Below are 25,434 nucleotides of genomic sequence, written 5' to 3'. Positions count from 1 at the left end.
TCAACCAGCTATGGAAAACAAACTGTTAAATGCATTATTAAACACCCCAGGTTTTTAGTATTCATGCCCATGATGATTGCATGAATCTTCTGACTGCTAAACATAAATGCTTTCTAGATTTACGGTTTAATAACTAGATGAAATGGGAGGAAGTGAGAGTGGTTCTGATAATCTTTGGATCGTTATTTGTTGGTCATTCTTTAGTAACATCTCTTATATGAAATGTATTGTATTATGTATTTTTGTGAAGTAGCTACCCTGCGCTGATATAACTATTTTGCCACTTCTGGATGTTATGGCCATGAACTGCAATCAGTTATATGTGTGTCTAAAGTGCAAAGAACTCTTTCTGCTCATCTTTTCTTCTTCCTTTGACCTCCAAAAGTCTGATTTTTCTTTTGCTTTTTTGTGGGCCGCTGGATCCTGCCTTGCTCCTTTGTGTTTGCTCTCTGCATGGTTAGAGGCCCAGAGGCCACAGAGTTTCTCAGGTACAGCAGATTTTACTGTGGACTCAGTGCACTCCTTAAGGCATTGAGTGCTGGAGTTAAAGCATGTTTTCCTCCACTGACCTCTCTGTGGCCTATGTTACCCTGCCTGCCTGCTTGTCTTTGACTTCCTGCTGTTTTCTTGGTTTGTGCAGAGGTTTGAAAAATACTAATATGAGATTATGACATAAACCAATGGGAGAGAGGAGGGGCAGTTGGAATTCTCTTGTCTAGGGTTCTTGACCAGGTTTAAGAAAGTATCAGCAAGTTTATATTTACATCGGTTCATATTGCATTGTGTACAGTCTTTGAATGCACATGTGCATTAAGTATTTCCAGTATTAAGCTGGAAATGGCATAGTCTTATTTAATCAGATTGGTTTGTGAGATAAAGGTTATTTTCAGAATTAATGTAGTAATAAACCTTACAAGCAAAAAGTAAAACATAAATGCACTCAATATTCATGCTTATCCATTTCTTTACACTGTAAAACAATAAAATGATATCAGATTAAACAGGCTGTTTCAATTAAAAGCTAAACTTTCTAGAACAGAGCGCAAAGAATTTTGTAAGTTTTTTTTATAGCCCATTTTATTTTAACTTTTTGTGATCAAGCAGAGGATGAAAAATCAATTTACTGTGTAATTTGCATTTTTAAAACAAATACTCGCAAAACTCTAGTTATGCAAATGAGCAAGTGCTTGCAGGCCTTAATGAGCAGCTGCACCTGGCTGATTTATGGAAAGTATTTCTTCGACACGAGAGCTGTCGGTTAAAACAATAGACGAGGTTATGGACCTCCTACGATACATGAATTATACATGGTGTGTGGCAAAAGATTTTTTTTCTCTTTCAAGCAAACTTTGTCTTCAAATCAGACGCAGTTGCAAACAAAGTAGAAATGTTTCAAATGGAAATCACGTCACTAGATGCTACATTTTTGGTCCCTCTATAATAGAGACCTGGAAAAAGAAATTGTCCAAAACATGAGACTCTTTGTAAGAGAAGGAACTGCAAGACAAAAGAAAATAGAATTAATGTAAGAAACAACAGAAGTTGCACCCAAAATTCTCATAATCTGGGAAAAAGTCTTTCAATAAAATAATACATCTTTTCAGAAGTTGTTAGTTCTGAAGTTGGTACATCAAATCATTCTGAGTTCCACTTGATTTACACAAAATCTTTTGCCACAGTTTTATTTTGTAATCACTTGATGTGTGGCAAAAAATATTTTCTCTTCCAAGCAAACTTTGTCTTCAAAGCTTAACATTTTTTGACTTTCTCTGAGTGCTTCACAGTACTGGTGCAGAAAGCCCAATGATGGAACCGATTCATTAGTGATGATACAACCAGTGTGACAGATACTCAAATAAAAGGCTTTGTAAAGGTTTCTCTGATTGCTCCTTTTTTGAAAGATATTTCTCTTTAGAAACTATAATTATAAGCTTTCCAAATATTTCTCTCCATCCCTCCCGCTGTGAGCTATGAATGATGTACTTTAGAAGCACAAGCAAAATTTCGCTGTGTGCAGTAGAGCAGTTGCTCTAAAAATGGGTTTTACTTATTTAAAACAGACAAATAATTCAGTGTAGATATTTCAGCATCTTTTGTTAGAAGTTAGCACAACTGGCTTGGAGACTTGCCAAAGGCTGTCGATGTATCCAAATCTAGCATAACCCAAAAAGAACAAACAAAAAAACAAAGTGACATTCTGCGGAAAGCTCCCCCTCATGTTTTTGGGAGGAAATTACTTTCTTTTTAAGGTCTTCATTGTATTTTCAATACTTTTGTTTGGTGAGGAAAAAACAGGGTGGGTTTATTCTGACCAGCTGATCTTTGGATAGGACTGTTTTAAGCTGAAAATTTCCACCAGGAGATATTAACATTGAGAGTTCTGTTTTACACCCAGAGTGGCATCTCAAATTAATGCCTCTGTTGCAGATAATATTTGCTTGGCAGAATAAAACATGAGTTTGTACTTGAACACCAACTACAGGAGTTGCTCTATTTAGCCTCTAATCCTAACAGAGTTGTTTGCATTTCCCTGCATTTTAAATTTTTTTTTTATCTTTTGCTCTTGCTGAAGTGTTATTTTTTAATTACTTACAATTAATCAGTTAATCCACTATTATTTGTTTCACTGCTGTGCATTTCGGTCTATTTTGGTGATTCCAAATGAAAATGACATTTACCTGTCGATTATGATTCTTCCCTTTTCCAGTCCAAGGTTGTTGAGGATCCAGTGGCCATCCTTCAGGCAGCACACTTGGCTGCAACCAAGGTCTGACCGTAACTACGGCCGGTTGCAGTGCTGATTGCATGATTTCTTATATTGTTGTCGATTCAAATGTAAGAATCGACAACAATATACAATTAAAGGCAAAATAAGTACACAGGTGTGATGGCAGAGTAACGCAATAATAACTTTTATTGCAAGAACCCTGTGAAAAATAACTGCTTTTTTTGTGTGTCCTTGTTGGATCAGATTCTAACAAACATGATCTTTATATCTGAAGAAAGAAGCAATAAAAATATTTTAAACATGTTTTATTTCATGTGGATTTCAACTGTGTGCTATATCAAACTCTAGGAGAGAGAAAAGCCAAAGTGTTTTGTTTTCATTTTTATTTGATCTCCCACAAGATGATGTAGTTTTCTGTGCATGACTTTTCTCTTGACATTTTGACCTGCTTGTACTCGGTTCTGTTTCTTTTAGTCAATCAAAGCAGGGTGTTTTACTTTGTGTGATGTTCTTGGTGTGGATGAAAAAAAAAAAAAAACTCGTCTTGCCTTCTGCCTGTGATGTCTTCAGAGGGAAGATGTAATATTAATCCTGACTGAGTTGAGTAAACACTTAGTAAACACTGAGTTCTTTAAATTTGTATTGGAAGGTAAGCCATAAAAACTGACATGATTTTGTAGAAGCCTACTGAATAATGGATTCAGGTTGTGAAACAAGAAAACAGACCAGTGCTGTACTTATCATACATGTACTTTAATAGCAGTGGAGAGATACAGCTGTAGAGTATATTAATTACAGATGCACCATTAGGAATTTTGTGGCCAGTTTCCAGGGTTTCTGTTTTGCGCAACAGCAATTTCTCTTTAACAGCTATACCATAAAAATGAAGAACAACATTCAAAACGTCTTCCTACCATTGGCATACATTGGACGGGAAGAGGTGATGTCACACTGTGTGAGAGAACAGTAGCTGTGAAATGAGATTTGATTATTTAAAAAAAAATGCAAATCATCATAGAGTTGACATTTCAAGCTGTTTTTAGCATCTTCTAATCACTATTGGCACTTTCAAAGTAGCTGTATTTTTTTAACTACTTCTCTATGTCTTTGCATAAGAATTAAGCCTTTTCCCTGAGATATTCAAAAGCCATGAAAGACAGTTGTTTAACGCTAAAGGGGATAAAGCAAAGCAACAATAGATGCTTCCACTATCAAAATCTTTTCTTGAAAATTGTTTTTTTTTATAGGGGTAAAAACAAATTACCAGGGTAGAAATTTGACACAAGAGGGAGTAACTACTACACCCAAAGTAATATTTCATGGTTTTTAAGCCATTTATGTTCCAGTGCAAAAATAAAAACAAACACAACCCCTGTGGATCATTAACAGATTTTTATGAAGGAGCTTCTGCTTTGGGTTGTGTTTGATGCTCGCATGAGACTCTAAGACAGTATGAAAATGGTGTGAAATCATCACAAGATTACGGCAGCCGAGTTAATGTCAGTATTACCTCCTCAGTTTTCTCTTCAAGTTCTACAGAGGCTTTCAATAAAGAATATATTTGATTGAGGTGTGTTGAACCAGGGGAGCATCTAAAACATGCAGGACAATGGTTCTTGAAGACACACCGTATGCTGTAAAACACTGTGCCTTCTTGCTGGTTCTGAAGGTCAACCTTGAAAACCCACAGACATGCTCTAGTATATCACAGAAATTACAGCAACCTTTTAAATAGATTCTAACATCTCTGTCCTGACTCTGAATGTATGTGAAAAAGTAGCATACTGGTGATGAAAGAGCCTACATTTTAGTCTTCTTCACTCGGTAAATAACTTCCACACCAAAGTGTGTTCCAAAATATAAAAAAATGCAATTAATGAATAAAAAAATATATATATTTTGACATTTGTAATGTTTGAACATTGAACAATCCTTCTGATTGTTTTGCTTTGACAGGTGAAGACAGAGGAACAGTTGAAGGCAGAAAAGGCCTGGTACGAAACGGAAAAAGTATGGCTTGTCCACAAGGATGGATTTTCTCTGGGTTTGTATTATATCATTATTTTTTTTTTAAAATCTGCATTTGTTATGATGAATAGACATGTTAAACTCCCTCTCCTGCCAGTGTCGGCATGTGGTGACATTTGATTGCGAAAAGTACAGATGTGGGTGTTTTGAAGCACATAAAATGCTTTTAGAAACGTTGCTGTTAATTTGACGGCTCTTGTTTACCTCAGACCGAATACATTTCCCGTTTGTAGTGTTCTCAAAACGACATGCTTTATTGAATCTCATGCATTATTAAAATATATGCAACTGCCCTAAGCCATGTGGCATGAAAGAGAAGGTCCAGATCAGATGTCACATTCAATAAATTTCCTAATTTGTGGTAATGCAGCCACTCTCTTGAAGACGGAGGCAGGCAGCCTGCCAGAGGGGAAGGTAAAAATCCGCCTGGAGAGTGATGGATCTTTATTGGAGGTGGAGGAAGATGATGTAGAGAAGGTACTTAATCATCACATCAACTCTTAACCTCATCCATAATCGAAGGCTCTCAGTGAGTGTGTGTGTGACCTCCTCTGCCTTTGAACTCTAGGCAAACCCGCCGCTGTTTGACCGAGTGGAGGACTTGGCCTCTCTGCAATATTTGAACGAGTCGAGCGTGATGCACTCACTGCGGCAGCGTTACGGCAGCAACCTCCTGCACTCCCACGCTGGGCCCAACATGGTGGTCATTAACCCAATTAGTGCCCCCTCTATGTATTCTGAGAAGGTAGGCAGCAATATATATATATTTTAATTAATTTTTTAAAATGCATTCATGTCTTGAAATGGATGCGCTGAGAGTGAAACATGCCCAATGATGTGAGCTAATGTGAAGATAAGTCCCATTTCTGTTCTCATCTTCCTTCCTGTCCAGGTCATGCAGATGTTCAAAGGCTGCAGAAAAGAAGACACGGCCCCCCACATTTACAGCATGGCGCAGGCTGCCTATAGGAGCCTCCTTACAACTCGTCAGGATCAGTCCATTGTCTTGCTTGGCAAGAGTGGAAGTGGCAAGACCACCAACTGTCAGCACCTCATCCAGTACCTGGTTACCATCGCTGGAAGCACCAACAAATCATTCTCCAGTAAGTTGGAAGGGATGCATTCAAATTATGCTTTATTTGTCAGCTGTTTGTTATTAAGCTCTCCCAGTTACCAGCACTTCAATTTGGTTTATTGTAGCAGAAAAATGGCAGGCAGTCTATTCAGTTTTGGAGGCTTTTGGGAACGCTTCGACTTCCCTTAATGGGAATGCAAGCCGCTTCTCCCACATCGTTTCCCTGGATTTCGACCAGGCAGGCCTGGTGACATCAGCCTCTGTCCAGGTAAACACAAACACACTAGGAGAAAAAACAGACCAATTTTTGTGTGTTTTTTTTCTTCTTTTTTGTATTCTCCTTGCTTAATTCACTGTGGTTCTAGCTGTTTCTTTGGTTTAGGCACGAATTGCAAAATCGATGCATTAATCAAAAACTTTCCTGATACTTCACTGCAACCAAACTCCATTCAGATCTATAATTAAGTGCTATATGTGTACAAAGAATTGATTTTCAGATAATTTTGTCAACTTGGTTTTATTGTGACTTCACAGACGATGCTTTTAGAGAAAATGAGGGTGACGAGGAGACCAGAAGGGGAGTCCACTTTCAACGTGTTTTACTACCTGATGGCTGGAGTAGATGGCGCTCTTAGGTCAGTATTGATGCTATTTAGCCAATTAAAACAACAAGACAGCTCTGTTCTGTATTTAATTAGTGAGACACAAATAGTGCCTTGCAGAACTATTTATACCTTTTGAGCTTTTTCCACATTTTTATAAATTTGAACCACAAACAGCCATGTTGTTTTGATGATTTGTTTTGTCACCAACGCAAAGGAGTATTTAGCTGTAAACAAAAGATAACATGGTTTTTGAAAAATAATAATAAAAGGAAAGTTGCCGGCTTTAATACTTGATTAGGTTATAAAACAATTTCTGCATGCTTTGAACATCTCACAGAGCAATATTCCAATAATAATCTAAAAATGGAAATAGTATGGAACTGACAAATATACCAAGATGTTCCAGCTTGCATGCAAAACCCCATTTGAAGTGGAAAACAAAAAATGGATATAACACTGAATGTGGCAGAACCATTGTCATTCAGTGGGAAAGCTTTTGGAGTCATTTTAAAAAGTATTGACCGATACTTTGTAAATATAAATGTCTGCATGAAAGCTAAGTATCATTTGCCTTCCATTTTAAAAACGTTGCACTGGTTTGTGTTTGTCCATCTAATCCCCTAAATAATGTATCAAAGATTTTGTTTAGAATGGGACAAAATGTGAAAAAGTCGGATGGTTTGAATACTTTCGCGGGGCTCTACATAGTGTGTTTCAATAATATTCTGTCAGCTGTCATTTCCTTATCTTTTTTCCCCCATCAGAACGGAGCTGCACCTCAACCACTTTGCTGACAACAATGCATTCGGAATCACGCCGCAGAATAAGGTAAATGCTGCCCCGCGAGCGGAGATTGGCCTTTGAAGATATTACTTTGACCTCTTATAAAGCCGAAGTAATCTTTATAAAAATCTGTTAGGCAGAGGATAAGCAGCGGGCCTCTCAGCAGTTTTCCAAACTGCAAGTAGCCCTGAAGGTCCTTGGGATCAGCGCGGATGAGCAGCGGGCCCTCTGGCTGGTTCTTGGGGCCATCTATCATCTCGGAGCAGCTGGAGCTACCAAGAGTAAGATTTATTTACATCAAACAAGGAAAAAAAAAAAAAGTAAAACATTTCTCCCCTTCATAGTGGCATCATTACTCGTAGTAATAATGACAATAATAATAGTGTGTGAACTATTAAAAATCTTTTTAAGTTTGGAAAACACCCCCCTTCCAATTCCCCTCCACCATTTGCTATTTTTTTCAGCAGCTTTTTACTTGATGTGTCAATGTTGAGGCTGCATTTTGAAACCATCACTTGTGTGATGCAAGAAAGATGTAACCGAGGCAGCTGAATTATGCATTTGCACTTAGAAAGAGATGTTGCACAGTGCACAGATCATTACACTGAGCTTCACCAATCTGCAGCCCTAAACGAAATATCACATTGTTGGGGAAATGTATGCCTTACAACTAATACTACTTGCAAATGAAAAGGTGAAGAAATAATTGAATATCTACACTAGTTAGGGTTATGACTACTGTGTGAATGTTATGCTGGCTTTTTTTTTTCACAGTTTCAAATGTTTTTCCTTTGTGTACAATGCTTATACAGTTTGCAACAATAAATGGAATGGCAGGGAAACGGTTCAAAACATTAGCAATTCATGTTGCAACTGATTAGGTTATATCTTTCAGAAATAGTGGAAGCAGATGTTAACATAAACATTAGAATGGATATTACAGCATTCACTGTAATGCTCTATTTGATCTTGATTACAGAAAAAACTATTAGACTTTGTTTTGGGTTCACTTCAATCACATTGAGATGGAAAAGGGGGAAAAAAAGAAAGGAAGAAAATGTTAACAGGGAGATGGAGAGGTAAGGATAGAGGAGAGGGAGAAAGTTCAAGAGAATATAAGAAAATGCACTAATAATTTGCTTCTACAAATTCCTAGTTCTTCAGGCTAATCTGTTCTGAATACCTTGTCCTGTATTGCCTACATGGCTTTTGGTAAGCGTTAAAAAAAGACTTCAATGAGGGTTTTCTTCTTCCTGACTAACACTTTTCAGGTTTTTTACTTGGAATGCAAAATTATGGACTATTTTGTATTGGTCTGTCACACAGTCTTAGTAAAATACATGGTTGTAACATGACAAAAAAAAAAATCAAATTTTGATATTATTTACATTTCCATCCTCTGCATCACATCCTCATAGGGTCTTAGAAATGGACCTTATCATATCCAAACGAAGTCTTTAGGATTTGATCTTACAAAATATGTTTCTTAATGAGTATCACTAAAATGCACTGAACATAACATACAAGTCACAAAGACTGCACAGGCTGCACGGGGTGAAGCATGTGTTTTTTGAAACATTTCTTCACCCTTCATTACGTCTGCACAGTTGCGTATGCAGACTAGCTCGCCCAATTAGTGTCAGTGATCCCCTCCAGCTGGCTACCAATCTTTCTGATGGCGCCATAACACCATTAGGAACTAATTTTAAAATATTCCCAGTACTGGATATCGTCTGTGAATGCAGAATCAAACTAATGTTCTTACGATCGGCATGACATTTAAATTTGGGAAGGTTTTCGTCAGAACTATTCTTCTTAATAAGGTGTGCTGTATGGTGATAAAGTTCTAGAACCATAGATGCAACACAGCGATAACAATTTGACTTGTGTACATTCAAAAGTTATGTTTATTCATTAGAATATTCTGCACTTCTGAAAACATGTTTGTTGCCTCGCTGACTGCTCCAGAGTACTTCTAAAATCAGTTTTCCAGCAGTGTAATCTCATTTTGTAACACCAGAGGGCAGCAATGATCTCTGTTTACCCATAGCCACGTCAAGGAGCCATGTAAAAGGAGCTTGCTTTTGTGTTTACTGTACTGTCAATCCATTTATCTGACAAGTGTTAATTGGAAAAGGTTTACCCCATAATTGCTGTTGTTGAAGCACATATGTACAGATGGATATAGTTCATCTTTTAAAACCTTTCCCCTCCATACCTGTTTTGACCCTGTAAAATAAGGCTACAATGACAAAGCCAGCTTCTTCTTTTTTTGATGCCTAAAATAATTCCCGATTGAGCCGCCTATCATTCAAAGCAAATATTTAAAAGTCTTTGCTTGACTCCACAAATGTTCTGCTACGCATTAGGAGACACACGCAAGTGCTCTGTCGCAGTGATGAAACCGATAGAGCCCACTGCTTTGTTTTTTTTTTTTTTTCTGCGTGTAATCCCCAAAGTTATTCTCTGTCAAAAGACTTAGAAGATACCAGTTCATGGTGGATTATAACTGGAGTTTTTTACTGCTGTGTTGGATGTCATCATTATTTTTAATAGATTAAAGAGACGCTTGTGTCTCCCAAATGAAGTTCCCAGTCAGGTAAATAAATTGTTCTTCATTAATTGCATTTATTCCCATGGTGGAGTTCTTTTTTTTTTTTGTAAACTTGTAGATGAACAAGGTTATATTTTCTTTTCAGTGATGGTTCAGACTTTTTTTTTTCTCGTTTTTTAACAGTTTGTCATCAGCTCTGCCTGCAGTGCCTTGCAAAAGTATTAACTTGCCTTGAGCTTTTTCTGAACAGCTACGCGTAGGTTTCAGTTTTCTTTACAATTAAAAATCTGAAAAATGTGTCATGCATTGTCCCCCTTCCATCCCACCAGATGGACTTCCTATTAACAGTGGCTATCTTATCACCACTCCTCCATGTTGGTCATCTCTCAACTGAGGTGCGAATCTCTGCAGCTCCTCCAGAGTGTTATTGGCTGCTTCTCTGATTAGCACTCTCCTTGCCAGGCTTGTCAGTTTAGGTTTTTGATGGTTATTGGTAGGCTCACAGTTTTGTCGTTCTTTTTTTACTTTCAGATGATGGATTTTCACTTAATAAAATGTTGCGTAGTTGCTTGCAACATTGTGTTGCTCTATCACATAAAATCTCAATAAAAGAGGTTAAAGTTTGTAGCTGTAAGATGACATAATGTTAAAAAGTTTAAAGGGGCATGGATACTTTCACAAAGTATTGGTGGACAGAGGCATAACCCTGACCCTCTAAAACATGTGATTGTCACAGATGTTGCCTGGAACTTGCTGGCAGAAGGTCTAATGGAGGTTTTTATACACATGTCTCAGCTGGCAGGAAACAATTTGCACGTCATGAGTGGGCCCAGAAGGCAGCCTACCTGCTGGGCTGCACCCTGGAGGAGCTTTCCTCCTCCATCTTCAAGCATCAGGCCAAGGGCACCCTGCCCAGAACCGGCACCATCCGCCAGGCTTCCGAGGAAAATGGCACAGCAGATGCAGGTACTCAGCAGAATACATTTTCCTCTATACTCTTTTCATTCCCCTGCTTCTCTTTGTCACTCTCTGTCTACTCCTTCACACGCGCGCACGCTCGCACGCATATGTGCCTGCTCATCACCTAAGGGAAATTGCATGCACGGGAGAAAAAAGTAAAGCTTATCTTAGTAATGAATACTACATGTCCACATTGGCTATTGACAGATGAGTGCACACACTATGTTGGGACAAGCAATTTTGGATCCCCTTTTCATTCTTCGTCCTTGAAATTATAATTGCGTCGCATTGATTTTTGTCACGTGCAGGTGCCCTGACTTTCCATCAACAGACTTTGAAGGGCACCGGGATACAGTTAAAAGTCCATCACAGCAGGGATTGACAGAAATGACCTCTGTCTCACCTTCACTCTCCCCCCCAGTCGCACATAGACCTACTGTCCAGTTTGTGTGTGCGTGCACACATGAAAACGTCCCCCTACTAAACATAAAGTCACTATTCTGTTTGATAGCAGAATTAATTAAGTGAGCCTAACAGGTGGCCACTGCCGCTAGGCACAAACATGAGTTAGCGCTGTTAGATGTGACCGGTTCCAAAGCACCTGAGTCCAAAATGTCAATGCTTCACAAAGACAATTTTAAACCCAGCTTGGCCACTTAAGCCTCTGGGTATAAAATGCTCAAACGTGGCACCGTTGACCCTTCCTCATAGGAGCAAGTGTCTGACTGTAATTTATTTCCTCTATTCTTCAGTGAGATCTTTGTGTTGTCTCGTTGCTAAGATATTAAAAATTGTAAATAACCAATTTGTTCTGTCTGACTTCTTCCATACCAGGATCCAAATCCACAGCAATGGAGTGTTTGGAGGAAATGGCATCAGGGCTTTACTCTGAAGTCTTTGCTGTCGTCGTCTCTTTAATAAATCGGTTAGTATTGGGGCAAACTGACATATCTTGGGTTGCACTAACACGGTTTTACCATGCATTTTTTAAAAAACAGTTCCAGCCACATTTTCCTCTGAAATTTTAAAAGCCTTAGAATAAATTCCTAATTTATAGCAAAAGCATGATATTATGTGTTGGAAAGTACACTATGTTCCTGTTAAACAAAAGCTTATGTTGTCTTTTAAAATAAACTAAAAAGGTTTTACATTGATACTATACTTTTCAAGATGTTCAGATCTTCCAAATAGGAATCATTTACTTTTTCCCCCCTGGAGTGAAAATATGATTCCATTTATTTTAGTCTCCAGTACTGGCTAACCAAGACACTATATTTATCTTGAAAGCATGCACAGTGAGCAGAGAAAAGTTAAAAACAAAATCTCCAAAGCTCAGCAACAAGAAGTGTCATGTTGGTCATGTGTATGTATGTTGGTCATCAAGTCTCCGTAACAACCATTAGATTCAGCAAGTTGTTTTGGAATTGATGTCAGAAAATGCATTTTCCTCCTTATCATTACTTTGGTAAATGTGAGTTTGCTAAATTCTGTTGGAATTCAACTGGAATTGTGTTTAGTGATTGGATTGGACTTCACAATATGTTGCTCACAGCCATGGTAATATCAGTGTGAAATATTCATTTTGCGAAAGACTGTTTGGAATACAATAGCTGTTGGCCAATATTGCAACTGGTATGAACTTGAATTTTACATGCCAATGTAATATTTAGCAAGTCAGGCAGAGTTTCACGCCACCAGATGTTCATAATGGACACAAATTACACTGCCCAAAATGTTAAAGGTCATAGAGTGATGGTAGCACTGATGAGAAAGAGAGGAAAGAAGTAAATAGGCATTTGTATAGCCACTGACATCACAACATTTTTCTGATATTGGGCAGCCTTCTGTAAGGAGCTAAAAAAAAATCACAACACTATAACTGATGCTTTAAAACCATTTAAATTTGAAGTTGAAGCTATAAGAAGAGAAGTGAATTATCTAAAGTAAATATCAACTTTATGGTTCAAGGTTTGTGAATGTAATCAGTGAAAGATATGTTATTAGTCCATGTGTATGTGTTTTATGGCTTTTCTTTTCTTCCCACCCTGTGTGTACTTAAGGGCCTTGAAATCCAGCCAGCACTCCATGTGCTCTCTGCTCATTGTGGACACACCGGGCTTTCAGAACCCCAGGCTTGCTAAGCGCGAGAGCGGCACAACCTTTGAAGACTTGTGCCACAACTACACTCAGGAACGCTTGCAGAGCCTCTTCTACCAGCACACCTTTGTTCAGGAGCTGGAAAGATACAAAGAGGTAGAGACATGTGTGAGAGATAATGTGCTGTGCATACATACATCCCCAGTCTCCTTGTTTTGTCTTTCTCCTGCCTTCACCCCCCCCGCTCTCTCTCCCCTTTTTGTCTGCCACTGTTTCTCCGATATATCAACTCCAATAGCGAATGTGTTCACACATCAGAAACGCTAGCCGTCCCACCTGTCACAAGCTGTGACAAGCCGAACTAGTTCATGTGTTAGACCTCCTCATTAGTGATGCCGGTGTTCACCTCTTCTGCCGAGATCAAAGTAAAGTCACTCACAGCTACCTATGAGAGGCACGCCCAGCTGCACAGCCGTGATGAAAGAACCATTCTTCTTCTCTCCTCCCCTGAGCTCATTCTAGCAGAACCGTACCATAATAACTGGCCACAGTCGTCTTCAAGTATTTATTAAAGGACAAAATACTGGAGATTTATTTTATGCCTTTACACATATATTAATCTTCTCAAGCTGTTGCACTCTTAAGTCTTCTCAGCTGACCTGATTGTGAAGTTAACCAGGAACCCCGAACAACATTGCGTTAGATGCAGTGAATAAAAAATCTGGGGACTTCTAGCTTGTGTTGCCACCCACGTCATTCGCCTGGAAGAATAGAAAATGGGGCAGAATTAAGTATTGCACGGTAATGCTTTGCCATCAATACAACCCGAGAATATATGGAGCTGTGAACCTGTCATCGTAAACTAGGTCAAACTCATTTAAATCGGCACCGAGCGTTAACGGTGATGATGATGGGCAGGTCAAACCGTGAAGCGCAAAACAGTCGTATGCTTTGTAATCATCGCTGGAATGCAGTGGAGCACCGAGGCTGGTGGGAGGAACTTTTTGTGTTCCCTCAAATGCCCGTTTCATGCTCGCGTTCAAATCGTACATGAGCGTCTGTCACAGATGCATCATCGACATTTCCAACTGTTTTCATGCCACTGTTTACTACTGTTTGTAGCATGCTTCCCCCACCCCCTTCCTAAACTGGTAATGGCATTTTAATGCAATAATTCCTTCTTCACCTTTCATTTCTATTTACCTTCAGGAAAACTACTTGCATCAAATGCCACGTATTCTTGCTATTTTAATGGTTTTGGTGTAGCCTTTAACTATATAATATCGAAAATACCTCTTTTTAAAAAAATACCATTTTAATTTCTAATCATTCTTAAAACAATTTTGCCTTTGAGCACCTTTCCAAGTTACTTAAGCTATAGAAGAAAATAAGACATATAATTGTATTCATGAATAACCTTTAACAGACATGTGGTAAATCCACCTCAACAAACAGATTAATTATAAGAATTTATAGCTTTTCTGTGGATCTATTAACTGCTGTAAGTATTCATAATGGTTTAAACTAAAATGCAAGATACAACCGTTCTTATTATAAAAAAATATGGAAGTAGCTTAAGAAAATACTTTATGTATTTTTACACTTCCTTATGTTTCAATCAGAGAGCTACTGGCCAGAAGAGTCTTAAATGAGCTTTTCTTAACATTTCCAGGAAAATCATTGGTGCCGCACCACTCCCCACATCCAGTTAGCTTGCTTGTAAATAATCAGTCATCATTTTCAATATCCACACAATGAAAAAATTAAAGGTCCTTAAAGTACTTTTAGCATAAACTGCGGTGATATGTTTGAGATTGGACTTGTTTAAAGATTATACAAGTTATTTTTGGTCTTGGCCTTTCTTGGGCTGGCTGCTAGCTTCAGCCGTTGGCAACAACTAAGTTTGATATATGTGAACTAAAAAGAAGAAAATAGTTGTTCCTACTCATAATTTTTTAACTGAACCTTCCATCATTTCTGTATTGTTGGTTCTACTTTATAACCAACAATAAAGTAGAACAGTTCAATTAATGTACCTGTGATGTTACAGAAACATCAGTAGACTTTCTGATAGTGCTGCTGTTTTTATGGCATGCTTAAATCTGAAGTGTGTAACCGGTTATCTGATCAGATTTTAAAGGAGAAACAGTCATGGTTAGGCTTGTCTACCTTAATCTGAATCAGACAGGATGCATGCAATGGGATGTTTGAACAGGGACGGAGCATAAGGTCATGATAGTGGTAGGCCAGTTATCAGTCTGTGTAAACTCCTTCTTTTTTCCCTGCACTAATTTAAAAGTGACCACAGAAAACAGTTTCTTCAAGATCTACTTTAAACTTATGTGAAATTGCGTGTTTTCTTGATTAAACCAGCATTAAGCTAGCCTTCATGCTGAAACCTTTTTTTTTTCGTTACTTGAATGGGTTTTAAGAGAACTAGTCAAATTAAAAGAAAAAAAAACATTATAAAATGTCTAATAGGTTTCTTAGAAACCCCCCCCCCCCACATTTTGTCATTGGAAAATGTCCTTTTTCACATTTAGATATGGTTTTGAGTCTCTGTCTACTTATCTTTCTTCCTCCAGGAAAACATTGAACTTGCCATAGAAGACACTGAGCCCACCGCTTCTCTCTCAGTGGCTGTGATAGACCAAACCTCAAGCCATGCGCTTGTAAGTTAAGTGGTTAAATTTTTATCTTTGCAGTGCACTGCCAGGGGAATTTCCATAGCACCTTCTGTTTGTTCAGACTTTTTTTTTCCATGCTTAGTTTTGGTAGCAGTGTAACAGTTTCCTTCAAAATATTTTTGTAAACATGTTTTTCTTTTGACATTCGCCAGATGCCCTTCGTGATTCAAAAGTAAATATATATATTTTTGAATAATCTCTCAATTGTATGCAGTATTGGTTTGGGAGAGGTTAGAAAAAGGCGATGGGAGCAAGAAAAAGAAAGGTTAGAGAATTGACTTCAAGAAAGAAAAATCAATGTTTGGCCTTTGCAGCTTGTGATCTGCACCATGGAAACAGAAATGGCAGAGTTTAAAGAACTGTGGATCACGTAGCTATAACTCCAGTATTTTTTGTTTGAGTGCTTTGCTTTTTAAGATGGGTCCCTGTTCTGGTTTGAACGTCATCAGAAGCAGTGCTACAGTATATCATACAAAAAAGAAGAAGAAAAAAAAATGAAATGGTAACTTTAAAGACATTTTTAAAGTCTACTCTAAAGATCTGTTGCTTTGAATGAAAGGCATTTTGATCAAAGGGCTTTTTTTTTCTACCCAAAGATATATTTTATCCTGTCATAGCTCAAATGTCCGTTATCACAGCCTTAATGTTCAACTCATTGCCAGTTTCATGGCTTGTCATACGTCTCCTTCAAACTGATGCACTGTCTATGTATTTGCAGGCAGTGTGGTGTGCACTGCTGATAAGGGCGTATTTGTTGTAGCACCCTAACGGATATTAAAGCTGTTCTTGGTTCTGTTGGTTTGCGTCTAGGTTTTCCAGGATGTTTTCAGGAATTAACCGTATCAACCAACCTAACAACCCTATGTAGAATGCTCCTTTCCTTTCAAACATGTTTTTTGTCAATATTTTTGGCTAAATGTGTGTCATGAAAGTTAAAACACTGATAAAAATTCAGAATTGAACCTTGTGTTCTAACTACGCAACTGTGTAAATTGGTCATCTTCCTTGAACTTTTCCTCATTTACTCATATTATGAGCACAAACTCTGTGTTTTATTGGGATTTAATGAAATAGATCTACAGCAAGTATCGCATGATTATGAAGTGGAAGGAATATTTCTTTATATATTCTACAAAGTGTTAACTCCAGGGAGCTGAATTGAGATTTGTGTTATAAGAGATTATAGTTTTGTATCATTTACCCTTTCGCTTCACGATTAATTATCTTCTATTTTGTGTGGCCTATGCCATAAAATGCATTAACGTTTGTCTTTATAATGTGACTAAATTTGAAAGTTCACTAGTTATGAATGACTCTGCAAGGCAGAGTCATTCATATTGTATTGGTAAAATATGCTGACATCTACACACACTGTTGAATAAAGCTGTTTGATCTTTCATAGCATCACACATGAAGATAATATCCCTATTCTGTGCAAAGCAGTGCCATTGCAGGTCCCCCCCCCCCCCCCTTTTCTCTGCTGGCAGTAAATGTATTGCTAATTGTATTCATTTTAATCCTCGATTACTTTGTCTTTATGAGCTACATTTACATTTTTAATATAAAAAACGCCGAATGGATGATGCTATTATTGCAGCAGCAGCTGAAGGACACAGACTGTGAATGTTTCTTTCTTTTCTCTCTTTTTTTTAAAGAAATTTCAATTTTCAGTGCTGATAATATTATCTGGTCTCCTCACTACCAGCTCAGGCTGAGAAGGAACACACTGCAGAGTACATTTGCTTATGCTTAAGAACTTGACTGCAGAGGTCAGCAACCAGTTCTGCGAAAATTTTATGTATTTTCTTTTTGTACCCATGAGGGAGATGAATAATAAAGGCTTAAAGATATGCTTGATTCATCCATGCATTCCCATTAAACAGCTGAAAGAAACTGAGTGTCCTTGTGGCAAGGTTGTCTTTACTCATGTAATGAAATAGGATTTTTTTCAGACTGTAGACTGTAGAATTGAAAGAGGTCAAAAATTCCCTTTCAAAACAGAGGAAGTAAGGATAAAAATACATTGTTCGATGATGGCAGGATGTTCAAAAGTGTATGTGTAAACATTTTACTTTGCAATAGATGCGAACGGTTCGAACAGACGAGGCACGGGGGCTTCTGTGGCTGATGGAGGAAGAGGCTCTGCAGCCAGGAGGATCAGCAGAAACGCTTTTGGGACGTCTCTTCAGCTACTACGGACCGGCTGAGGGCGAGAGTAAAGGTGAGGACAAAACAGAATCTTGCACTGACAATTTGCATAATAAGGTCACTCTTGCATCCACAAGAAGCAATAAGATTCTTAAAGAAACAGACAAAGAAAATGGGTGTTTTAACAAATGTAGGGGTTGTATTCCCTTTTTGTAGCAAGTAAAGCAAGGTTTCAGTAGAAAATGTTTTCTTAAAGTTTTGTGGAAAAAAAATAAAAGTATATTTTTGCAATTTAGCCTACAGAACTTTGTCAAGGTCAGAAAAAAGTAAATGAAAAATTACTATGCAGTTTCAGTGCTTTTCTTCTAAAACATCAGTTGAAGGCCGTACTTTCAGAATGTCTATTTAGGTCAGGTGAACAGCGCAGTTGCCTGAAGGGTCAGTTTGACCCCATGTCAGAGGAGCCTTAGCATTGTCAAACATGACATTTAAATGGGCACTGTTTTGTTTCTTTTTTTGTCAGGTTTTAAAAATTGTAGGTAGAATAAGAGTTGACAAACAAGGAGAAAAATTCTGTGTTGAAAATATATTTTGCTGTAAAACTACTTAAGTGAGCTGGATGTAAGGCTACTAAACAATTTGAGATTCACAAAGGAAGTTTTTTCTCTCATGAAATGTTGTGGCAAAGCATTTAACATAAAGTAATGAGCAATAAACAGATCTGGTGAGATAAAAAGACGTTTGCAGAGATACTTAAACATTTGCAGAAATAAAACGTTTATAACTGCAGAATATCACAGTAGTAGAGGTCAGGAGAGAAAACAAAACTTATTCTCAAGCGTGAGCCTTATTTCAAATTAATATTACTATGATAGAAGTGAAAAGCTGTCCTTCAAAAAAAATTACTCAGGTAAGACTAAAAAATATTTGGTGGAAATACTAAAGTACTGAGAAACTGTTGTAGCTTAGTGTCCAGCCTATTATTATTAATATAATAATTTTTTACAGTTACTAAGTTTTTAGTAATGGTGTTATGTTATAAAATTATGTACAAATGATGGTATCTTAAATAATAATATCTTTTAGCACCAATAGCATTTTGGTGCTAAAAATGTTATTTTTAGCATTTTTATGCCATTAGTGTCATGCAATGCTAATGGCATAATACTAATGGACATGGATAACCGTCTTCGTAGTGTAGTTGTAATGTCCCTAGAAAGTTTCTTGTGTGTATATTTTACAGCAAAGTTTGTCTTGTTTTTATCTAGTACTAATCTGGGGCTGTATTTTCTCTCACACAGTAGTCCATAGATAATATGAAATGCTTTGGGAACAGGATTTGACATTTTTTTTTAATTTGCAGTGTCCAAATTTGTTCAAACATTTCTTTGAAAAACGTGATTCAATTATGCCTTTTGTTTTTACTCAGCAGTTGGAATTTCTAACATTTTAATTGCAGAAATGAGCGAAAAATCCAAAATGGCTGCCTTGCATTTAAACCTTAGCGATAGCTGCAAAGTTGAATGCATTTAATGTTCCAAATGTCTCATCATTGAGATATTAAAGTGAGCAGAGTATATGATTATATGATTATATGTCCAACACTGTGTTGGACTATGATTATATGATTATACAGATTATATGATTATACAGAGTATATGGTTCCTTAACAGGAGCAGCAAGAGTCTAGATTACTGTAGCTACAACAAAACTGTTTTCATCAGGGCTTTCCAACTCCAGCCCTTGACAGTCACTGTCCTGCAATTTTTAGATGCATCCCTATGCCAACAAAATCTGGATTAAATGGCTGAATTACCACCTCAGCATATCACTGAGTTATGCAGAGGCCTGATGAGGAGCCACTCATTTGATCCATGTACTGGATTGGGAGTATGTTCAAAAATTGGAGGACTGGGTGCAGATTCACTGAAGAGCTCACCTTAATTCAACATGAATAGGTCAATGTGGTCCACAGACAACTGTGTCAATTATAGCCTGTGCTACAGCGATGTTTATGATTTAATGTAGAATTTGTTGGCAACGTAAAAGATTTTGGTGCCAGAGACTTTATGGTTTCCATTCGTCATTATTTTGTAGTCTAAGTGGTCCAGACCAGGGACATTTATTGCATCCACATAAACAACAGCATGGCAAGGTAAAGACATGGGATTTGTTTGCAAAGCTAGAATCTTGATGCCTGATTTATTGATTTTTAAAATAATTTGATATTTACACAATAATCATTGCATGGAACAGTATGCTGTGTAGTCGGCCACCGTCCAGGGCTCGGCTGGCTCCATCGCCCGGCTTGTAAAATTGCCCCTTGAATCACATAAAATGGGAGCAGACTGTCTGTGATTATGCATGTATTAGTAATGTCTGTGTAGGTTGGCGACAGATGGCACATAGCAGAGTAATCGAGAACTGATGAATCTGCTTATGATAAACTTTTCATGCAGGCAGTAAAAATAACTTCCTAAATTTTTTAAACATTTCAATATTTTTCCCCTCCCCTCATTATGCTTTCATACAAACGGTGTTTTGGGAGCCTAACACTGACTTTTCTGCTTGCATCAGGTCACACTTTCCTTTTGAGGAGTGAGAAGGAAAATCATTTCCTGCTGGGTCACAGTCATGGGACCGACTGGGTGGAGTATGACGCCCGTGGGTGGTTGACCTACGCCAAACAGAACCCTGCGTCTACAAATGCAATGAACCTGCTGCAGGAGTCCCAAAAGTAGGTTTTACCTTGGCAGGCGAAATCCACCTTTGGTGAATATAAATGTAAATACAACATAACTTCAGTGGGTGACTTTTCAAATGTTACTCATGCAGGAAGATAATCAGCTCCCTGTTCACAAGCCGGGCGGGTGGCGCCATGGTGCTGTCCGGTTCCATCGCCGGTCTCGAGGGTGTTTCCAACATGTCCCTGCGCAGGGCTACCAGCATGAGGAAGACCTTCAGTACAGGAGTCGCTGCAATCAAGAAGAAGTCCTTGTGCATCCAAATAAAACTCCAAGTGGTGAGAGAACAAATAAACCGCTCCTCTGTTAACTTGGTTCTAGAACTGAGCTGGGAGCTTATGGTGTATGAAGGGATGAAGTGTTTCACATCTGTAACCTTGTTTAGGATTTATTCTGGAGTCTACTTTGGGCCTTAGAGCGTTCGTAAATTGCACAATGCAGCTTAAAAGAAAAGTGTTGAGATGAAGGCCAGGAGTTGAGCTGCAGCCAGGGAAAATGATATATTGGCTGTTTTTATAGACTTGGGCTCTGCAGCTGCGTTAGCTTCCAACCCATCTAACCTCAGAAGTGAATCTCTATTGGATCTATATTTTTAGACTTTATCTAAGAAATATACATGTTTCTCTGCAGATGAAAAATGAGCTGCAGAAGAGTACATTGGAATTCATATTAGGTTTAGAGTGAAGTGTAGTGTACACTGATGCACCTAAACTCCGATGAAAATTTTAACTAGTTAGTTAAAATTTTATGTTTTCAGTTCTTCCTTTTAAAAATTTTTTGGAATTAATACATGTTTCTTCTTCCATTTGTGATTTATTTTGTCAAATTCTAACCATAAACTTGAATATACGTTTGATTGTGTTATGAGACTGCAGATAACTCTGAACACATCATGTCCACGGTGAAATATGGGGGTGGAAGCATCTTGCTGTGGAGATGCTTTTCATTAAGGAAGGACAGGGAAGCCGGTCACAATTGATGGGAAGCTGAAAGGAGCGAGATACAGAGCAGTTCTGGAAGAAAATCTGTTAGAGGCTGCAGAAAAACTTGACTGAGGCAGAAGTTCACCTCTCTGCAGCGATATGATCCGAAACATACATCCAGACATATAATGGAACAGTTGATCAAAGCACAGTCATGTGTTTGAACGGCCTAGTCAAAATCCAGACCGAAATCCAACCTGGGGCAAGATTTTAAAATGTATTCCCATTGATACAGCCATCTAGTCTGACTAAGCTTGGACTATTTTGCAAAAATCTTGAGTTTTTAGATGTGCAGAACTGTTAGAAGCATATTTCAAAGAACTTGTCAATTGTATTTAAATATGGTCCTGCAAACTATATCTATAAAACACATGTCAAACTCGAGGCCCAGGGGCCAAATCTGACCCGCCACAGCTTCTTAAGTGGCCCTGCAGACTACAGAGGGACTCGTAAATAAAACATTTAAGATAACATTTGTGTTTTTGGATATTATTTTATCAATTAAACCAAAGCAGTTTTTAAAACTTCAGTTGAAATTAACAGAAAAACCACACATTTTGCATATTTGTGAGTTTATAGCAAATTCTTTGGAGAAAATGGTCAAAAATATTGGGCTTAAGTGATGCCAACTCCCACCTGCAGGTGTCAGTATTTCTTACTTCTACTACATCACTGCTTCGGCCTTACTTGATGTCAAGTATCGCAAAATTTCTTGCAAATATTTCTGAATTAGTTTCACAAAAATCAGTGATTTTATAGCAAATAAAAAAAAAATCCTGGAATCCTGGAGGGACTGAGCAGAATGAAAATATCTTCAATATTATTCAATTTTAAGAAACATTTATTAACTTGCAGACACAGCTATTTACTAATATTTCTACAGTTTATTGGACTTCATCAATACTTTCAGGCACAACCGGCCCTTAGAGAACATTCATGATTTTGATGTGGCTCAAAATGAAAATGAGTTTCACACCGCTGCAATGGGAGGTTTAAAAAGCATATTTTTGATTAAAATACAGTAATTTTTGTGTTTGTTACATGACAAATCTGAGCAAAACCACAGACGATGTAAATGGTTTTTCAAGACACATTACACTAATAGATGTTTCCGAATGTTTGCACAAGAAATCCTAATCTTGCCCTTTCTTTTATAGGATGCCCTTCTTGACACGTTGCGGAGGTCTAGGATTCACTTTGTTCATTGCATATTGCCCAAGGCAGACGCTCTAAAGGCTCTTAGTGGATCCCTGTTCAAAGGCGGGGAATCCGAGGCTCAGGGGGAGAGTGGAGATCCTGGCTTAATGCAGCTGGATGTAGCCTTGCTTCGTACTCAAATACGTGGATCCAAGCTGCTTGATGCCCTACGGATCTACAGGCAAGGTGAAGAAGCTGCTTAAATCTTATACATAGCGAGACGTATTGCAATCCAGGCCTGCTTGTATATGTGCATTGGGGGGGGGGGGGAAGTAGCTGAATTTATTTTTTTATCCTGTCAGAAGGTCATCTCTGAATGATCACAGCTCTCCACAAATATTTGCAGAGCATAACGTTCTGCGACACCGACTTTTCGCAGGTTACCCCGATCACATGGTGTTTTCCGAGTTCCGACGGCGCTTTGATGTGCTGGCCCCGCACCTCACCAAGAAACATGGGAGGAATTACATCGTGAAGGATGAGAAGAGAGTAAGTAAAAAAAAAAAATTAAAAAAAAAAAAAGTGGCGGTGGGTGTTGGGAGTGCGTGGGGCTGAAATGTGCAGCTTCACTGGTGGCCAAGCCCGGTGAAGATTGATGTTGTGAGGAGATGACTTCATTACATCTGCCCTCTGATTTGTCAGCAGCAGAGGGACGGAGAAATGGGCGTTCATCAGAGCCATAGCAAGGACCCAATCAGCTTAACCTCATCGGCGTCTCGCTCGTGAAATAGGGCAGATTAGAATTGCTGCTCGGGGAGTGTTTTTTACTGCAGTCAAAGCTAGAAATATTCGGCCAGTTGCAACTGTGATGCTTAGGCTGTCTGGAGAGGCATCTGTGTCTCTCTGCTCACCTACTGCAGCTTTTCTTTTCAGGTGTTTTTTTTTTTTTTTTCGTTGTAGATTTCTGTGTAAGATTGAATTAGTATTTATTGATGAGTGTATTCCATCTCTTGCAGCATAGACCTTCCAGAGAAACAAGTATTTTCTCCCTTAGGGACTTGTTCCTCTTTTGTTGTTTTTTACACTTGAATATTTCAGGTCTTGATATTAATTTTATAATCATACAAACATAACCCAAATGTTTAAGAAGAGCTGATTTCAAGTAATTTAATTTATTATGGGAAGAAAGGTATCCAAATCAACTATGACTTATGTGAAACAGTAATTGCCCCCTAAACCTCATTACTGCCAGTGAGTCCTTTACATTGCTCTAGAGGAATTTTGGCCTGCTGTTCTTTGCAGAATTGATTTGTTTCAATCATGAATGGCATGCATGCTTATTTATTTTTGTCCCACCTCAGCATCTCAGTAGATCAAGTCAAGATTTTATTTTATGTTTTTGAGCCAATGCACTTTGTAGTGTGCTTCTGTTCCATTGCCTAAGTACACTTGTGCTTAGGGTTATGAACTAATTTCCTTCAGGAAATTCTAGTAAAGAGCAGAATTTAAGATTCCATCAATGAGATCATGTTGCTTAGGTACAAAAATTGCAGGTAGCCTGAAGCCATCACACTACCACAACCATGCTGGACTGTAGTGTAGTGTTATTTTGGTGAAATGAAGTTTGAACAAAATCAGTTTTAGTAGTAATCTATGTTTTCCACTTTGGATAATGTCTCCAACAATCATTCATCAAAGTCTTAAGTCTTAGAGATGGCTTTCTAACCCTTTCCAGGCTAATAGATATTAATTTCTACAGAACAAATTTCTATAGAACAAAAAACATGTTGTTTTTAGAGATTACTTTTGGGTACTTTATGTTATTCGACCAATGCTGTTTAAGGGATTTCTTAATTCTATGAACCAGGTGGCAATTAGCCCTGAGGATTACCTGTGAAGTTAAACAAAAAAATATGGTTAACCACAATTAATGTAAAATTTAATAAAATAAGGCAAGGTTAGCTTGGAGACTTCTATTTTCTTTAGCAAAATATTTATATATATTTATATTTAGTAAAATATAATGCATTATTATAATACATTTAGGTTGTTTTTGTCTGCTATTAAAATTGATCAGTCATCTGAAACAGTTGTGACAAAAAAGTAAAAACAGGAGAACGTTTCACGTGAAATCAACAAAGTTGTCTTCTAGAAAAAATTGAGAGAGAGAGAGAGAGAGAGAGAGAGAGCGCATGAAGCACCAAGGTTAGGGTAGAGTATTACTGTTTTTCTCTGTTTTTGTGTGAGGGATGAGTTTCTTTTGAAACACCGGTGAACAAAAGCCCCTCAGTACTCACGGAGAACCTCTGCTAGTGTAATCTAGATGTAGTCTTTGAGACTGGAGGCTCGAGTACAGAGTGAAAGAGCTGAGACAACAATACAACTTCAGTGCACATCAGCTAGTAGATGGACAGGGCAGAGAGAGTCTCAGAGACTGGGCTCATGGTGTGCTTCTGTGCTGGATGTGTGCGCTCAAAGTCGCAGTAGGGCCAAGGAATACCGGGGGTCATGTTGAGTAAGCCAGGAGCAGGTGGACTCAGAGGGACAGGTTGTAATTGGTTTTTGGAGGTTCTTGGAGCCAAATGTTTTTTTTTTTTCCCCTCATGCTTGTTGACTTTATTTCTGAACTGAATCCAGCTGTGACAGAAGAAAGAAAACTGTCTGTTACTTCTAATTTAAAGGCTTGTGGGTAGATCACTGTCTTGTTGTATTGTCTGTAATTAATCTTTCTGCATCCAAACATGGAGACACTGATGTTGTTGTACATCTTTACCCAGGCTGTGGAGGAGCTGTTGGAGTCTCTGGATTTGGAGAAGAGCAGCTACCACATGGGTCTGAGTAGGGTGAGTAAGAAAACAAGCCACTTTAATGTTCCTGCGCAAACCTTTTGCTTTGAATCACTGCC

At 38.2% G+C, this 25,434-nt stretch overlaps 1 protein-coding gene across 10 annotated transcripts in view; it reads left to right on the top strand.

Annotated features, from left to right (window-relative positions):
• LOC106949063 (unconventional myosin-XVIIIa) overlaps window positions 1–25,434 on the top strand; it is an 80,395-nt gene that overhangs the window by 13,260 nt on the left and 41,701 nt on the right. For 6 of the 10 annotated variants that reach the window (XM_015035067.1, XM_015035060.1, XM_015035059.1 and 3 more), the window contains 19 exons: window positions 2,708–2,767; window positions 4,685–4,772; window positions 5,127–5,233; window positions 5,325–5,501; window positions 5,649–5,859; window positions 5,957–6,099; window positions 6,366–6,466; window positions 7,201–7,264; window positions 7,356–7,500; window positions 10,569–10,739; window positions 11,568–11,658; window positions 12,794–12,986; window positions 15,416–15,502; window positions 17,600–17,738; window positions 20,243–20,402; window positions 20,501–20,687; window positions 22,550–22,775; window positions 22,969–23,078; window positions 25,307–25,372. In XM_015035067.1, coding sequence (XP_014890553.1) covers window positions 2,708–2,767; window positions 4,685–4,772; window positions 5,127–5,233; window positions 5,325–5,501; window positions 5,649–5,859; window positions 5,957–6,099; window positions 6,366–6,466; window positions 7,201–7,264; window positions 7,356–7,500; window positions 10,569–10,739; window positions 11,568–11,658; window positions 12,794–12,986; window positions 15,416–15,502; window positions 17,600–17,738; window positions 20,243–20,402; window positions 20,501–20,687; window positions 22,550–22,775; window positions 22,969–23,078; window positions 25,307–25,372 — 2,526 coding nt within the window. Of the gene's footprint in view, window positions 1–461; window positions 489–2,707; window positions 2,768–4,684; window positions 4,773–5,126; window positions 5,234–5,324; window positions 5,502–5,648; window positions 5,860–5,956; window positions 6,100–6,365; window positions 6,467–7,200; window positions 7,265–7,355; window positions 7,501–10,568; window positions 10,740–11,567; window positions 11,659–12,793; window positions 12,987–15,415; window positions 15,503–17,599; window positions 17,739–20,242; window positions 20,403–20,500; window positions 20,688–22,549; window positions 22,776–22,968; window positions 23,079–25,306; window positions 25,373–25,434 lie in introns of all 10 variants that reach the window. The other 4 variants (XM_015035068.1, XM_015035065.1, XM_015035064.1 and 1 more) reach the window with 2 other exon arrangements.

The sequence above is a fragment of the Poecilia latipinna genome, unplaced genomic scaffold (assembly GCF_001443285.1).
Source record: "Poecilia latipinna isolate Pla-1442-1.1 unplaced genomic scaffold, P_latipinna-1.0 Scaffold322, whole genome shotgun sequence".
Taxonomy (NCBI): domain Eukaryota; kingdom Metazoa; phylum Chordata; class Actinopteri; order Cyprinodontiformes; family Poeciliidae; genus Poecilia; species Poecilia latipinna.
This window is presented reverse-complemented; position numbering and strand designations above follow the sequence as displayed.